At 39.2% G+C, this 18,194-nt stretch overlaps 1 protein-coding gene across 2 annotated transcripts in view; it reads right to left on the bottom strand.

The window, feature by feature from the left end:
- Nucleotides 1-209: 209 nt before the first annotated feature.
- Nucleotides 210-18,194, bottom strand: part of kirrel1b (kirre like nephrin family adhesion molecule 1b) — an 80,853-nt gene continuing 62,868 nt past the window's right edge. The window contains exons 10-15 of one of the 2 annotated variants that reach the window (XM_013272702.3): nt 16,761-16,861; nt 12,945-13,161; nt 11,246-11,353; nt 8,299-8,426; nt 7,504-7,578; nt 210-5,957 (exon numbers count right to left, since the gene is read on the bottom strand). In XM_013272702.3, the coding sequence (XP_013128156.1) occupies nt 5,292-5,957; nt 7,504-7,578; nt 8,299-8,426; nt 11,246-11,353; nt 12,945-13,161; nt 16,761-16,861 (1,295 nt within the window). In that variant the 3' untranslated portion in view covers nt 210-5,291. Of the gene's footprint in view, nt 5,958-7,503; nt 7,615-8,298; nt 8,427-11,245; nt 11,354-12,944; nt 13,162-16,760; nt 16,862-18,194 lie in introns of both variants that reach the window. The other variant, XM_013272701.3, reaches the window with a different exon arrangement.

Raw genomic sequence — 18,194 nt, forward strand, 5'->3', positions numbered from 1 at the left:
TTCAGAGAGCAGACAAGCTCAGCAGCTGGATGAGGGACAAGTGGACCAGTTCAGCTTCTTCCTCGTTTCCTAAGGCTATATGCCACGTCTCCTTCAGTCTGTTCTACCAGCTGTTCAGCTTTTCACTAGGGTTTGACTGATATATTGTTTGAAAGGCCACAAAGGGCACTGTTCATTTTTCCCAAAGTGCCACATATACATTGATTACATGGAACTTGTAAGTATTAAGAAGGTCAAAATACACATTTAAAGTGGTTTAGAGTCCTTAAAATTTTTAGCACCAATCAAAGTGCAACAAGCCTGAAGATTAACCCTTCCTATTCTAACAGGGCACATTATGCGAGGTTAAATGATACTACTATACCACTCAGAATTCTCGGCCATTCAATTCAGTTACAGGAGTTTGGATCAGGTCACAGCAGCTAATATTACCCTAATAGCATCAACCATCCACCTTTACACTTTTAAAAATGTAATCTATGCAACCTAATGTAACAAAGTTGTGCGCCTTTCTGTTTTGACTTAACAGTACTTTAAAAGTGTGTTGTAATAATAGGCTTTCCTGTTGTAAATCGTTAATTGGCCAATCAACATACATTAACAGAGTTTTATTTGTGTTTTACTTTAATTCTGAATGATACTATATGAGTGAACACTAGAATAAAATGTGGTGTTTTTTTTATCAAGAAGCAGATGTTGACAATTATTGTTGCTGATGAGCTCCATTCACTGCTCTTCATTAAATATTGCATATAGAAAATGGGTTTATCAACTGTGACTTGCTTTGACAGCTTTGAGTGTTTCCTCAGTCAACTTCTTGGGGTCCCGACGTCATGAAGAGGAGTGAATCTGGCAGCAAAATCGAAGGATGCTGCAGCTTGAAAATCACAAGGAAGGCCTGCCTTAGAAAACATACTCTACTCTGAGACCATAATTTATAAAGTGAACATCATGTTGTGTTCAGTGAGAGTTGGAATGATCGACAGAGCCGATAAACTCATCAGGAAAGTGTTAATTGAAGTCATAGATAATAGGCGTTGGGGCTATTTCTCCATAGACTTCTACACAAACTGACTTCTTCCTTCACCCAAAGTTGTTTGCTTTGTACTATACTGCTCTGTGTCCCTTTGTGTCATTGTCATTTGACATAGAAGGTTTATTTCTCATAGGACTAACTTTCATTTGAACTTTGCGCATGGACTGACAAATTTAAATCTGCCATTGGTGATTAAAATGACGACATCATTACAGGTTAATGAAACAACTAATGCACATCACCTTGGGATACCAGTACCATTTTGATCTCAGATGAGGTTTGATATAAACTAGATTACAGAGTATACACAGTATTATGCAGTAGTAGGGTTTCAAAAAATATTTTCAAATATTCATTTAACTGTTAAATATTACATTCTCTTTGTGTAGCCTAGCTGTTGTCAGGAGTGATCTCCATCATGCCAGCAGGTGACAACACGACTGTTTGATCGCTATTATATTTGCTGAAAATATCAGTCAAACCCTAATTTTTAAAGCCCAGTGGTTCCCACATATTTCAGATGACATGAAAACACACTTGGGTTACATGTAGCCAAAACACACGCACACGCGCTCCCACACACACTCACAGTCACACATGAGCTTACATAAACACAATAAACACAAATGGCTGTTGCATTTGTTTTTCTGCTCAGTTCATTTTTTGCACAGTCTTTTGGCACTCACTGGAAACTCCAAAAGGTAAAAATGGACACCGAGCCACTTCAGTCACTCTTGGCCGGGCCTGTCACAGCACAGCACAGCATGGAACAGAGCAGTTAGCTGTTGGTCTGGCCTGAATCTAGCCTGCGTTGGCCTAGTTGAGGCAGAATTTTGGCTATTTGTGGCCTGGCTGGGCAGTCGTTTTGGCCACGGATGCACAAAACCCTTCTCACTTTTCACTGGGTTGATTAATTAGAACCCCTCTATCTGATGCATACAACATAAAATAAAGTACTGTCTTTAAAAGTTAATACGCACGCTTTCAACTACAGTGGTGATGGATCACTATAAAGTAATAGAAAAAAAATTAAAATACTGATTTTCTTAAAAAGAAACATGATTATGGAATAATTTAACAATGGATGAATGTCATGAGCTCATGAAGCTATATATTCTCTAAAAAAGACACCCGACATACAAACATTTATGCAAGCAAGATAGATATACCGACCCCATATGTTGTAATCTCGGAAGAAAGCTATGCTGTGATGATTTTTTTCCATGAAAAGACAGATTCATCCTCTAAATTTGGAAGCTTGTAGGTGGCAATTAATATGACACAGGGGAGAGAGTAGAGTACTCCTTCTACATAAGAGCATCAGTACACATTGCAGTGAGAGGTACATATGGAAAAAAGGGGAAAAGGACATAAAATAACAACCCAGTGGAGTAAACACCTCTTCTCTTCCAACTCACACATCTTTTCGTTGCTGAACCAAATCTAAACACATGTTCTGCATTTTTGGCATCTGTGGTGTCTTTTACATATTCATATGTCCCCACTGTCAACAAACCGTAAACAGTAAAGAGGTAAAATCTAAGTACCTGGATGGCCTGGCCATGTATTTGTTGGCCTCAGTACCTCCTCTGTGTCAAATGTACTCCTTCTACACAAGGTCGTAACGACATTGTATGTCAGATGCAAAATACTGCGCAGCTACAACTCTGTAAAAGGGTTGTAAAGAGGTAATAGTATGCAATACCAAGGCTGTGATAACCATATAAATTTAAAAGGCTGCTCCATCTGCCATTCTTTTCTACGAAAAGGTTTATATAGTGACCTTGGAGCTACAAGGTTCAATCTGATGTTCTAATCAGAAACGGTGTGTCTGTGGTTTCATTTCTCTGTGTTTATTCAAAACAGAGGCAATAAATACATTTTTTACAGCCCCTTAGCACACAATTACCATAATATACCGAGAGGGGTTGATAGGGCGGCTGATACACTCAATGATTACCTCTGGAGGTGCTGAGATTTCAGGCTTCCCTTTGCAGCCTGGGGTCTTATTTTAAAACACCACTATTATCTGTTCTCAGATTTTAACTGCTGTAGAATAAAGGTACAAGTGGGTGAAACTTTATTGCTTCTGCTCTCTCTTAACTGTGTCTGTCCAGTAAAGTATACACAGTACAGTATGTGCTCTTAGGAAAAGGTACAATTCCCAAGAGTTGCTAAAATGTCTTAATATTTTGTGAGCAATAAAAATAGAGATCAGCCGATGAACCTTATAAGCTAAAGGTCAGTATATAGTGAAGACTGATGCTGCTGCATCTAATCAACAAACACGTCACCAGAAGGTGAAGTTTTGAAGTTATACCGTGAAGCAATCCAACCAAATCTCAGTAACAAAGTGTGCAAATTGTAACAACTTCTGTGTGGTAATCATTGCAAATGGCCAAATTGCTATTCAGTGACATTACTTTAGAGGAGCAACATTTTAAATGCTGATCATAACCCGGAGGGGTTAAAGGTCAATCACACGCATCAAAAGCTGACACAACATAATGGGAAAAATCTCGGACATAACATACCACCAAATTCCTGCTGCAGTGAGGAAACCAGCATACTTATACATACTTCAAATGTACAAAGTACCATATGAGCTAGATAGAATCCTCTGTACTTTCACTTTGATATGTTTGAACCTTCTCTTTGCTTGCAAAGTTTACAGCACAGCTCAGACTGAGCAGCTGCTTCTTCTCCATCCATTTCAATTGAATGTCGTCAACATTTGAAAAAGGCAGTCCAGTCAGAAGACTGGAAGTCAAAGAAAGAGCTTCACACCAAACAAAGATATCCATCAAAGACATTTGCCTTTGCCGGATATTCATCATTCTGAAGTGAAGCTCTTCATGTTTTTCTAATTTAAGTCTACAACATCCACTTTAAAAACACCATCCATCTCTTTGTAAAGGAACGTTTCCAATACGATGCCACATACACATTAAAAAGTGAGTGTCACCCAAAACGCTGAACCTTTGGTCCACAACTCCTTATAAAAATACTATAAAATGTTTCTGAATGCCATTTTTTTGTTTTTTTTTTCAATACCGGTCCGTATAAATATGGGAAAAAAATCTATTCTACTGTGCAAGTGATAGAAACACATACGTTTTTGACACTGAGGATAGGGGAGGTATCTTTTTGTACAAATTGCAGAAATTCATTTAATGAAAAAGCACTCCCACCTCATTTCACAAAAACCATTTATAGCATTGACCTTGAGTGAAATGTATAGAAATGCATCATGATGATAAAAATGAAAGATGGGGTGAAGGAGCATAGAAACGCTTGCTACCGCTCCGGTCATCTTAGATGTGGCATGTACAAAATCTCATCATCCAGAGCACCTCATTGTCCACGCTTTACAAAAAGAAGACACGTCTTAATAGTTCGTATGTGTTGGCACATAAGCATTGGCACTCTGGTCACTCACCTTAAGAAGCTTTGTCCCATTTAAATCAAGGTAGATCTTGTAAGGAATGGCAATTGGGTGAGTTTTAGTGAGGAAAGGGGAGTCAAAAAGTGCCACATATACTATTAGTCCAAGCTGCCCCATTGATGCAATACATAGAAACAAATAGGCTTGTAGAGATCTGTGTGTGTGTGTCTGCACGTGTGTGTTCTGCAATTTGTTAGAGTCACTAAATGTAAAACATGTGACTAGCAGAGGGGTTTGCTGTAGGTCACTGTACTGCATCACAATGTATAGTTTTGTACAAGGAAACATCTTTAAAATGACCCTAATCTCCATGTGCGGTTATTTACAGAGATGGGGCGGCAGGACCATGTGATGGAAGAAAACGGTCCAAGAGCAAGATGAGAATTGCTGGAAGAGAAAGGATCACTCGGCATCCTCTAAGCTCCTCTTCTTCATCATGTCTTCATAGTGCTCTTCTTGACTTTTTGTCTGTTTTCTCTTGATTGTGGCTCTCGCTGTTGTTTTTATTGGAGCATAAACATTGCAGACAGAAGATCTTCTTAGATGTGTATGAATATCGCTGTGCATGTGTTGCATGTATTGCTGTGAACCGTACGATATGCGATGCTGCTAACTGCTGGGTGTTTTATCAACTCAGAAATTTAGCCAAATACCATGCAGTGGTTAGGATGAAAACAGAAAACAGATTCTTAGGTGTTCATGTATAGATATGAGGGCATTTTTTGAAAATTTCAAAGATTTTTTTTATGTTTCTGTGTAATAAGTACTGCTCCTGCAAAAAGCAAATCCAAAAGCCTGTATACCACTTTCTCACACATGAGTCTGCATCCGTTGTGTGTGTCTCTGGGAATAGTCAGAGGGTGGAGATGAGTATGAGAAGCGAGTGGAGCTTCCATACTTTCCCAGCCCTGTTTCAGGACTTTGTGGTCCTGGTCCTGGTCCTGGTCCTGGCCCCGGTCCCGGTCCCGGTCCTGGTCCCGGTCCTGGACCTGGCCCTGGCCCTGTCCCTTGTCCCGTTGGGTACATCTCATAGGCTGGCCCTTCCTCTATGGGTGGAGCAAAGCCCATGCGGTAGCTGGGATACTGGGAAGGGTATCCGTAGTTGTCGTAAGCCAGTTGGGTGGAGCTGTCCAGCAGGCCGCAGTCTCCAGGGTATTCTCCGGGTGACTGAAGAGCTGGATTAGCAGGGGCTTGCTGGCTTTGTGCTGCCCTGGAGAATGTGTTGAATTGGGCATAAGTAGAATGGGACATCCTGGAAGGTGGACGAGGGTCGTAGCAGCCAGCTCTTGAGCCCGGCACCGCACTGGGGGGAACTGCACCGCTGGCAGAAGCAGAGGGTCCACTGGAAGTGGCTCCTGCTGGTCCGCTGCTTGGGTTTGGAGAGCGAAACTCTCCCTGGTAGTGGACGACCCGGGACTGGGGGCGCGCCTCATCATGGGTTGTAGCACGGACATTGTAGTAGCCATTGGTTGGATCCTGTGATCAGAAAAAGAATATTAATCTTTCAGTAAATCCTAATATCTCTCTCTCTTCATATACCATCTGTTCTGTGCTTGATTAGCTTAGTTTCACTTTGTTTCTATTACAAAAACAGTCTTTTTTGTATAGTGTATAAAAAAGCCAGCTTGGATTTTTCTTTGAATCAATTAGAGTGGCCCTACCCCCAACCCCCACCCCTCATCTGCTGGCCAATGGTCTGAATCCACGTTTAAGACATGTATGCCTCTTTTAAATATAATCTATTCTTAGTAAGGCCTTAATGCTTTCTATAGACTACTAAAGGGTTAGTATGCCAAGCAAGTGGTGAATATTTTTACCACTTGTTTGGGTTATGTATTTTATATCACACTGTTGCTACAAAACAAATCAAAAGAAAAAAAGTATAATAATCTAAAAATAAAAGTTAAATTAAAATTCTAAAAATCTTGCATTATGTTGTCTTATATTGCAGCAAACTGTAGAGTGTCACAAGATATGCATGGTGGATAATGGTGGTGTGCTGTTGTTTCATGCATACACACAAAAATGTAATGATATGAGTAATGCAGCACAGTGTATGTGTAATAGAAATTAATTATTAAATGCCAAAATATTACCAAAGACAGATATGTACTCTAATTACATTTACCATCGGTACTATCAGAACTTTAATAATTACAGGGGATATAAAGGGTTACGTCCAAATATTTAATATTTTTTATTTCTTGACAAAACTGCTGGGAAAAACCAAAACCAACAGGGCTAGGACTATTTACAAAGAGTTGTTTCTACACATGCTCTTTGCATTTGGTAGTATGGACTAAAATTCAAAGCAGTGTTTTTGACTTTGACTCTTCTTTGAACTTGCACCTCCTCGTCTAGGATTGAAATCAATATGAATTCCTCCAAGCAACCACTGTCTGCCATGCCCACAACAAGCCGAATATGCCAAAAAAGGCTCTAACTTACGGTTCGGTGTAAAGATTGTATAGAAACAATGAAAAACTCTGCTAACACTGAAATGCTCGATATCAAACCTGAAACTTCAGCATCCTGTGGAGGACTTTGCTGCTTTATCGCCCAGTTTAAAATGCTTAGGAAAGTAATCAAGATGTAATCAAGTTAAATATGCTACATCACTGGTGAAGAAACTGAAACAGTTACGTGTGTATTTATTGTCTTTTACTTATTTAGTCTAGAAAAGTTAAAACTATGCTATTTGCAGCTGTGTGCCAATCACAGCAGGGGCGAGCTGCCTAAGAAATCTGGCCTTTTCAAGAGATACCTGATCATCAGACTCAGTGAACTCAGATACAGATAGTGGAGGTTTCTAAGCCAGGACACTCACACTCAAAAAAGGCACTACAGAAAAAGTGGCTTTTAACTGTGATGTAAAGCCACAGGAAAAGGTATAGCAGGACCTGAAGAACATGATCACAAATCTCATGCACCATGCCAAATGTCCAGCGATGCTCTAGATAAGTGTTTTTTTTATTTTAATCGAGTACGAGCATGCCAAAATATCTTCGCTGACTCATCTCACCTTGAGCTCGTACTCCTCCCGGGTGTCGCTCTCGCTTCTGACGTCCTGCTTCAGGTCCATGTCATCTTTGAATGGCTGAGTGGAGGGAGAGAGGGAAACAGAGGGCAGAAACTAAACCATCAAACAACGAAACACACACACGGAAAGAGGGAGGGTGAAAAAGGAAAGGAGGAAGAAGAGAGGGAGGGGAGAGGAAAACAGAGTTTCAGGTTTTGAATCCCAAGAGACCGGAAGACGAGAAACGGTTAGTTGTTGGAGAAAAGGGTGTTTTTGCCCGAGCTTTAAAACCGCGTCAGAGGAGCTGCGTCGATTAGATTCTCCAGGACTTCCGGGGTTGAATTCTCCTCTAAAAGGAACACAATGTAAAAATGAGTGTGTGTCTGTATATTTGTTTATTATTTCTGTGTTTTTTGTGTGCACAAATATGTGTGCAGTGAGGAAAAACTGTGTATTTTTTCCCCAAGTTAGTTTTTCTCTTGTATCTATGCGTGAATGTCTTGTACTTATTTCTCCTCATATGTGTGTATACACATGCTTCATTGTGCTTTATTGATTTTGAGTCGAGTGTGTGCGCGCATATATTTTGACATCTTTTTTATGGGTTTGTGCTTTTTAGTGTGTCTTTAGTGAGGCCTTGTGCGTGTGTCTTTGTTCCCACTGTGTGAGTGTGAGAATGTCTGTGTGTGCCGATCCTGCCAAGTCGCCTTTAGTGTCAGTGTATCTGTACATTTAAGGCCATTGACCCATACGCCTCCTCTCCACGGCCCCCGGTGACTCAGATGGGAGTCTACTCACGGAGTACATGGCCTTGACCATCCGGGTTGCTGTGGAGACGTTGGCCGCCTCCTCCTCCAGGCTGTGGGTCTCTTTGTTCACCGTCTCTACCTTGATGTCTGGTTTACCGAGGGTGACACCCCTTCGACCTGGAAGAAAAACACAACCGCCGGTTATAATGTGTGGTAATGTTAAGATAAATGATTGACTTCTTTTTCAGTCTAGCTAGAAAAGTAGCAAGAAAAGAAAACTTCAGCATTATTTTTTGTTTTAAAGTTGTTCAGCTTGCCTGATTCATTATTTGCCTTGGCATGCTGACAGCCTTAAAAGAAATGAAAAATATCACAACATGAGCTCTGAGGATATGACAGTGAAAGAATATGCTAAAATATCTTCACTCTACTTGGGCAATAATTTCTTTATCAGGGGTTGTTTTGATTAAAATTTATAAGAAAGATGAATATCGTTTCAGCAGATGTCTCTGTCTGCAAATCCAAGGATGATTCATTATTTGTTTTGTTGTCTTTTATATACGAACTTCTCAGTTTTAACCACCTTTGTCCTTTCCTTGTAGGTCTGATATTAGTTTTTTCTTATTTGTTTATGTGGTTATCATTTTGTATTCTGTGTTTATGTGTATTCTTTCATAGTTTGTGTATCTTGGTCTGCTGTGGTTGTTAATCCATCTGCTTGGCTGGACTTTGTACTTTGGGTCGGCTACTGTTTCGTACGGTGGCCCTGAGAGGCCAAACGGACTGCAACTTAAGAAAACACCAGCAATAAGAAAAACGCTGCAAAAGCACACAAAACACAACAGAAATAGGAAAAATGACAACGGAAGTGTTTCTGGGGAGACAATAACCCAACGGACCAGTTGCAGGAACCCAAAACATGGTAGGTGTGTTTTGTCATGATTCATATAATACTGATGACGGATTTTTAGGCTAATAGTTGGGCTAACACACTTACCTCTCACCTTTTCTTTCTTCACAAAACCGATAGATCCTCCACTTCTTTTAAGTGTCTCCCAGCGCAATTCTTAGCATATTTTGGTTCCTGCAACTGGTCCTTCGGGTTATTGTCTCCCCAGAAACACTTCCCTTGAGCTTTTGGAAATCTGTTTTTTCCTATTTCTGTTTTCGTTTTTCCTATTTCTTTTTTCTTTTATCCTATTTCTGTTTTTGTTTTTCCTATTTCTTTTTTCTTTTATCCTATTTCTGTTTTTGTTTTTCCTATTTCTTTTTTCTTTTATCCTATTTTTGCTTTCGTTTTTCCTATTTCCATTGTGTTTTGTGTGCTATTGCAGCGTTTTTCTTATTGCTGGTGTTTTCTTAAGTTGCAGTCTGTTTGGCCTCTCAGGGCCACCGTAGTTTTCTAAAAGAAGACGCTGTGGAAGTGTCTGTAAATTAAAAAAAAAAAACTTTTCAGAACAAATAGCATACCATGTGAAAGCATCTAAAAAATTTTAGCCAGTTTTTCTCAAAAACAAGCAGCTCCACAGGTACATTTGAAATAAAAACAAAATTATAACGTGCTTTAAGTGTAGACTTTTAGCTTCACTGTAGGAATTACAGTCATTCAATAAATACTTTCCCATTTATAGAGCTCAAAAGTAATTGGACAAACTGTCATAATTTTAAATGTTGGGAAAGTTTTTAATACTTGGATGAGATTCTTTTGCAGTCAATGAATGGCTGAAGTCTGAGCCCTGAGCTGTTTCCTTCCTGCAGCCGTTTCACTCCTCAGTTGTTGCTCATCTTTGGGTCATTCTGCATTCCTTTTTTTACAGTTTTAATAAATGAGAAGCTGCTCTGTAGAGTTGAGATCAGGTGACTGTCTTGGCCATTCCAGAATATCTTTTTTTTTACTTTGAGAAACTCTTTTGCAGCATGCTTTGGCTCACTATCCATTACTATAATGTTATTATAACATGTGTGTGCTTTCTCTCCTTCTCCATACGTTTCTTATTTTTATTAAACCCTTTGAATTAAAGCTGGAAAACCTAAACTCCACCTCACCAACACATTTTGTGAATTTCAACTTGGTAAAAGTCAACCTGAAATGTTAAGATTAAATATATTTACTGTGTGCAAAGAGCTTTATTGAGCTAGGATAAAGCTGTCTTGTCTATAACTGCAAACATGTAAATATTAGGGCAATAAAAGAAGTGTATTTCTATACTGTCTCATGCAACCTAAAATGCTCAACTCAACATGCTTCAGTCGCAAAGCAGTCAATATTTGTCAGCACAAACAACTCACTTCCACAGCCAGAAACCTTAAAAGTAGAGATTTAAATCTGTGAAGTGTCGCGCTGCATCGTAGACGACAAATGAAAGACTGTTTATCTGGAGCCACAAAGATGTTTGTTTGAGTTTCTATTTCCAAACGGTGTCTTTTCTGTAGAGGTGTTATCAGCTCTGAACCAGAAAAAAATACACTCTTATCCACAGAAAATCCCTCTGGGGACTCTGCCAGTCACCTTCACTGTCTTTCCCACTTCTTTATTTGAGATGGAGCAGCTCAAAATTAAACAACTAAGAGACACTGCTTGTTTTTAGCTCCCCGTTTAACGGAAGCGTGATTTGTGTTCATAAATACTAATTGGATTGCTGCAGGCTGTAGAAATAACATATAGGAATTCATAATTTAAATACTATTCACCTCTGAATGCTCTTGTTTTCTGCTCTGTTGTTTATGTACTTTATCTAGCGTAGAAGCAGCTTATAAATATAAGTCAAAAGAATTGAAAGGGAAATGTACAGTAGGCGTCTTAAGGCAGTTTGCCATATTATATGAATATTCATTAATATCGCTTGCTATAAGGCTGGCAAGTGTCCCTTTTTTCCAGGAAAAGCAGAATGACAGTTGTAGAGAGTGGATAAAAGAAAGACTGATAGACACACACACAGTATAAGTGTGTGCATGCCCCTACACAAACACATTAGAGAGCGACTGTGTGCACTCACTGCCTTTGCGTTGGCGGTACAGGAAGAAGGCGAGCGGCAGTAGAAAAATAAGCAGCAGAATGGAGGAGACCAACGTGCCACCAGCGATAATTCCCACTGGAACAATATCTGAAACAAACACATGCAGAAAAAGGGTATGGGGTTGAGGGACAGCTGCTGCCTCATTGTTACAGAAACCTGCGCGGATGCAGCGTCGTTTAAGCACAAATCCACTGGTGTTCTAGCTTAATATTGAATCTCTGAGGGCTGCTTCTGTTGATAAGGCGCAGAAGCAGCAGTAGTCAGACAAGGAATGAAATGCTTTAAGTGAACATGTGAGGGGAAAATCCAGGCTCTGTCTCTTTTTCTCGCTTTCAAAGATGTTTGGGAGATTTTCTGAAGCCGGCGAAATCTGACAGTTGAAACAATAGCAGTTTGACAGAGCATGGAGAAGCCATTTTCTCAATGTAATGTGGCATACCAAGCTCTGGCAATAAAATATGTAACCATCCAGAATGGACTAACAACACTATCTATCTGTTCTCCGGCTGAGGCCACAGCTTAATAATCTTGTTCAAGGGCATTTGAGCTTGTAAGAAAGAGAAGAACATCTTGTTCGGGGACATTAAGTTCCCCGTCTGATTTTTTTTCTGTAAACAAATTCAGTGCTTAAAAACTCAGCTGTTTGCCTTCATCACAAAACAAACGACAAAGCACACAACCAACCGTCATCAAATTTGGAATTAAGTTTCTTAATTATTATGATGAAAACTACGTGATATTGCCTTAGATAGATGAGTGAGGAGCATCTAGACATGAAGAGATATAGAAATCTTTAATATGAAACATCCAGTTGATATTTCATTGTTCATATTAATAGTGTGTTGATGCAAATTCCTGTTGCCTATCACAAGAAGCTCACCCAGAAAAAAAAATGTTTTCATGGTGTTTAAAGCCCAATGAATTAATTTAACACCTTCCTAATAAATTATTTCCAAAGTCAATTTTTTAGAAAAATTGGAAACCTGGAGTATTTCTCACAAAGTTTGCCACATCCGAGTGATTTATACAGAAATGCCAGAACTGGAAGTCAACAATGAGAACTTTGCAACTCATAAATTTAACTACAGTTAAAGTGTTTTGCATTCACAAAAGGCTTCTCTTAGAAAAGTCCAGTGTAATGTTAACATCCATGGTTGCTACATGTAATCTTTGTCTTCTTCTATGTTTTTGCTTTATGTATGTAAACTTCCACAATGCAGTAGCCAAACAGAAAACATAACTTTAGCATTAAACCAGGAAGGCAGGAAGGGTTTTGTGCTTTTGCCAATGGAGTAGTTGTGTATCTATGTGTTTGAAAAGACAAGGAGAGCAGCTCATGCAAACTAGATACAAATTTATGATATATATGATAAATATTTTAATTCTGTTTATTAACTACTGCAATCTGCATTGATCACGTGCCACGGCAAGCTTCATCTGTGCTTTAAAGATGAACAAGTTATATAAAAAAAACAACTAAATGATGTTATTCACCCTAATCTAAAACCCTAACTTCAACACGGTCTCTACATAATGATGCATTCTAATTACATTGTGCTAATATTTGAATTGATAATAGCAAGTAAAGATGACTGTAGTTTATTTTCTGTAATGTGTATATGTGAGGAGTACTCAGCATGATCACCATGTTCAACATTTCCCTTCCCCCCCTTCATACCTTTCTCCTCCAGTGTGATAATCATGGTGCCAGGTCCGAAGGAGTTCCAGGCAGTGCAGTTGTACGGGGAGTGGAAGTCTGACTCCATGACATTGTTGATGGTCAGGGTGGAGAGAACAGCCCCGCCTTGAGATGGAGGTTTACTCTGCTCCACTGTGTACCTCTCCATTAGTGTGCCTTTCTCTTTTTCCCAGACGTTTTCCTTCCACGCCCAAACCTGTAACAAAGATACCAAAGGCCTGACTTCTAAACCTGGACAACCTGACAGAGAAGAGGCCAAGGCTATCACACACAGCTGGTAAAATACATTTTAAGACATCAGTAAAACATTTTGGAGTGCGCACCGGCTTTTGCATTTGTTCTGTTTCTTTAAAGCCTCTAAAAAAGCAGCCCAAGTGTACTTCAGTTTTAGATTAAGTTAAGAATAAAGACTTGATATATTTGTAAATATATAAATATGTGCCTAATCAACACATCTCCTCCAAGCTGTATTAATGCGATGCTGATCTAATCACCAGCATCTGTAATTTGTTTGATTTTTATCTAAACTCCAACATTTTCTGCTGCAATCATCCACTTTAACCTCAGGGATCAATAATGCTGATTTCACTTTTTCACGATAGCCTCACATCGAGGGACACACACACACACACACACGAGCAACAGATGGGCAGTTGTTAAGACGTGTTAAAAGAGACAAAAGCGAGGAAATACATTTTAAGATCGAACGATCATATTTTCACACCTTGGTAACTGGTACACTACTCCTTAATTAAAATATGTGCATCGAGTTTTCTGAGTGGGTGAGAAAACAGTTCTGCTTAAACAGAAGAGACACACACACAGTGCAGCAAGTGTACACGAGCGGTAAAAACTCGAGCAGGTTTTTCTACTTAAAATCTCCTGAGGTGGAATTCCCCGGGTATTAAATATAGAGCATGACAATATCAAATATACATACACCCAAATGTTGGGCTAATGTACCTCTTAACCTGGCTTGAAAAAATAAAAAGGCGAATGTCATTGAAGACTCAACCAGGGACAGTTTTTGCAGAACGCTTCATTTTCTTCACTCTCGCTCTCTTTTAATCGCACTTCCTCACAATAATTATGTTGCACCACCTTTGTCTGCATCTCTGTCCCTCTTTCTCAGTCTCTCATTGCTTGCATTATGGACACACACACACACACACTGCCCATACTTTTTCACACACACACACAGCATCATACTTCATATTTTATGAGTCCCTGTGTCTCTGCATTAAGCCTAGACTATAATGTCATATCACATTATACGCTCTGAGCTCTCTGCCAATGCAGCAGGGGGCTGAAGCTTTCTAAAAGCTCTGATTTCTGTCATGTCGACACTGCACAATTGGATAATTGACGCTGAAAGGTACAAAATTTTACTCTCCCTCCATCTCTCTCCTTCTCATTTCGATCTACTTCACCCCCACTCTCTCTCTCACTCATTCTAGCCTTCAAACTCAAATGGCGTAAGTGGATTTATTTCAGTTCTTTTTGCTTCTTTTTGTGATATGAGTGCATACTGGTCATCGTGTTCTTTTTGAAATTTTATATCGAATGCCATACCACTTATATTTTAACTTATATAAAACTCACTTTAAATTAAATTAGAGTTTGGTCAGGCATTGCTCTCAGTGACTTTAGGAGAAAAACAGCACACACAGCTGCTGGTATGGCAAATTCAGGCGGATACTCAATTACAGTTTTCTGGAAAGGCAATCTGAGAGAAAGCTTTCTTTTAACAGAAAAGATGGTGCTTACTTTGAAAAGGATTACTGAACTGAGTTTTTGGTGTACAGCCCGATTCTTGCTAAAATGGAGACGGTCTGGATGCTGATTGTCTTTATATGTGGGTTTGAAATTTATGTGATTATGGCATTTCTAAGTCATACTGATGGTATTTCACAAGAAAACTGAGTCAGTCTTTAGGAAAAATAGCCGGAAAGTGTTCATTTCACTGATCGCAATCCTACATCTTTACAAAGTCACACCTGAGCTCAAAGGAAGACCTTTAACCCACACACAGCACTGGAGGAGGTGTGGGTTGTGTAATGCCTTACTCAAGGGTAACTGTATAAAAGCAGACTGAAAGGGGAAAAAGGTTCACTCACTGATACAGGATTCAAATCTTTCAGCAACACATCTCTGTAACCTTCCAATCAGGCGATAACCAGCTCTGAGTAATGATACATGTGACAGGGTCACAATATAATATCTGCATATGAATAATGTAGAATCTGCAGGAAAGGAGCATTGCATATGGTGACAGGTGGTGACTGGTTTCTGTCTGTAGTCCACTTGAGGTACACGTGTTATTAACCCGTCATGTTTACGTTTCAATAAATGCACCATTTTATTTATATATTTACATTTTTGCTCTGCATTCACGAATAATGAATACCTCACAGTCATGAACAGGATACTAGAGCCATTGGTCGGATATCCTGAAAACACTCACAGGCTCAAAATTTTAGCTGGTCTTGCCAAAGCCTAAGTAGGTAAACTAGCATATGAATACTTCAAGGTGAATATATCATAAATAAATTACATTTTTGCCAAAAGAAATCTATAAACAATCTACTTTTGTTTTTTTCCTTAATTGCAGGACACTTTTTACTCCTGTGTTGAAAAATGAGTCTTACATCATAATAAGAGGAAGGGATGATCAATACTTTGATTGATCCTGATATAACTAAACTACACCAAAGGTTGTAGACAGTGAAATAAATCTGAAAACAACACTTGGCTGGCTTTGTAATGTGATTGATTCCATCACTGTGAAACTTGTCATGTTTACAATCGATTCCCAAAATAGAGGTACAAGCATCACTGCATCCCTGAGAGATGGTGGAGGATTCGGAGGAGATGATTCATTTAAAGAAACTTCAACATTTCTTGGTTCATTTTCTCTTATAATTTCATTTTTTCCCCACATATTTGACTTTAAGAGAACAGTAAACATGCATGTATGGTGGATATTGCACGATTACACATTGATGTGAGCTTGGGCTATTTGTAACAGCTAAAGACTTCCTGAAAGTTGACATATACACGTGCATCCACTGACTGACCAGAGCCAATGTATTTTTTCACTGGTGAAATAGTGGTAATTTGAGTGTCCTACAAAACCTGGGTGGTGACATTTAAAGGCTTGTAGAAACAGCTTTGTCAATAATAGAAAAATATGTCGTAGCTATTTTGTGATGGTGTGAGAGTTACAGCCAATTTCATACCTGCCTGTCATACACCAATTTGTTGTAAATTGTAAAAACTGCAAACACGTTTAGCCGTGATTTATTAATATGATTTTGAACATTAAAGTCATCAGAGATTTCCACTTTTTAATCACTTTCACTTTTCAATAAAAAGACTTAAAATGCGCAACACACCGCAAGCCATTCAAACACAAAACCTTTACAAATACTTTTGTAACGTGTGGCGTCAGTCGAAGCTGAATCGAATCTACTGCACTCCAACATCTCACTGGATCACAGTGCACAGTTTTGTGTGTGTCCTCTTTTTTTTCAGCCAAACACTACAGCAGCTGTTTTTGATGAGTCACACCTTCCACCACAGAGGAGGAACAGATTGTTCCCCCGTAATCATTGGAGAACAGTCGCTTATGTCGGTCTTTCAGCCTGTGTGACACAGGCTGGAGAGAGAAAGTAAAAATCATTTTGTTTTTCGGGGTGGACGAGGCGCTGCGATCACGATTCTGTCTGAGGCAGATGCAATCTGAAAAGGTCAAGCACCTCTGGAGAAGATTACAACTTCCAAGGATGGACTTACAATCTTATCAGGTGGAGGGGTGCTGGCGATGTAACACTTGATCTCCCCTCTCTCCCCTCTGACAGCGTACTGAACTGGATCACTGGAGATGATAGGGGGGCCTGAAAGGGTGAGATAGCACAAGGCAAAGAGAGAGAGAGAGGGGGGGGGATACATGCACAGAGAGGAGGATTACTACAATTCATAAAAGAAATCGTATTAACTTGTAGAATTAAGAGAGAACCCCAAAAAGCAAATGAGAAAATATTTTTTTTCTTATATAGTGTTTGCTATTAGACCGCGGCACAAATAACTGCTTTATTAAGGAAAGAAGCATCTAGTATTAATACGTCCCATAGACAGTTCTTCAACCTCTATACCTCTATATTTTAGACTGCATTGATAATAGTGTTTCCTCACTCTGGCTATGTGCTCGATGATTGTACACAAAGAGTTTTAAAAAAGGCCAAGGAAAAGCTGAAAGATGCATTCACAATCTGGTCATGCACAAAATCCATGAAATGTCTGTTGCAGGTGGGTAATTTTAATGGTAACAACAACTTTCAGCAAGTTGCAGAAAGATTTTGCTGTTATCTACTGCTTTTCACAAAAACACTCTGAGCAAAGTCACTGAAAACCTGCTCGCTGCAATACTGTCACTCTCTATCACAGTGAATGAAAGACTGTTAACACAGCACCCGCACTGCAGTGCTCTCCTTTTCAGTAATGAAACCGGGCTAATAAAAGTAACACGCATGTAACGGCACTGTACGAGAAATAAAAATAAATCCGAGTGGAAAATAAAGTTACTGTGAGGAAAATATTTTAAAGCTGCTTTTAGCACTGACCTTTGTATTGATTCACAAGTTGAAAATAACATCCAGTCATCTCATTTTCAATTGTCATGCATAGATTTAATTACTGTGTTTCTGGACTTGACTGCAGTGGTTTTAATCATCAGTCCGAGCTCTCGCAACTGAATCCAGCTGAGGAAAAACTCGGCTGCCCGGATTTTGATCTGGCACTAAAAAAATGATCACATTACTCCAGTGCTGGCAAATTTGCACTAACTGCCTGTTAAATTCTCTATTGATTTTAAAATTTTATTCATTACTTTAAAAAATTGCTCTGAAGTATATCAAAGAGCTATTAACACCATATTTGTCTCTAAATTTCCGTAGATTGGAGAAAGAGGCTCTGCTGTTTTGTAAAAGGGGCGTTTGCCATTCGAGCTGCCCATGGGTGATAACTTTTCAGTGTCTTTCATCTCTCTGTTGTTTGTTATTTCTCTTTTCTGCCAATTTGTTCCTATTTTGAACTCATTCCACTTATTTTTATGTACTTATTCTGAACTATGAAACCAAAGCTGGTGTGCTATACAGTAACCGTGCTCTGCTGAAGTATAAATAGCTCCATTAAAACAATGCATCATGCTTTGCAGTGAGTCATGGGAAC

This window comes from Oreochromis niloticus, linkage group LG18, assembly GCF_001858045.2.
Source record: "Oreochromis niloticus isolate F11D_XX linkage group LG18, O_niloticus_UMD_NMBU, whole genome shotgun sequence".
In the NCBI taxonomy this organism is placed as follows: Eukaryota; Metazoa; Chordata; class Actinopteri; order Cichliformes; family Cichlidae; genus Oreochromis; species Oreochromis niloticus.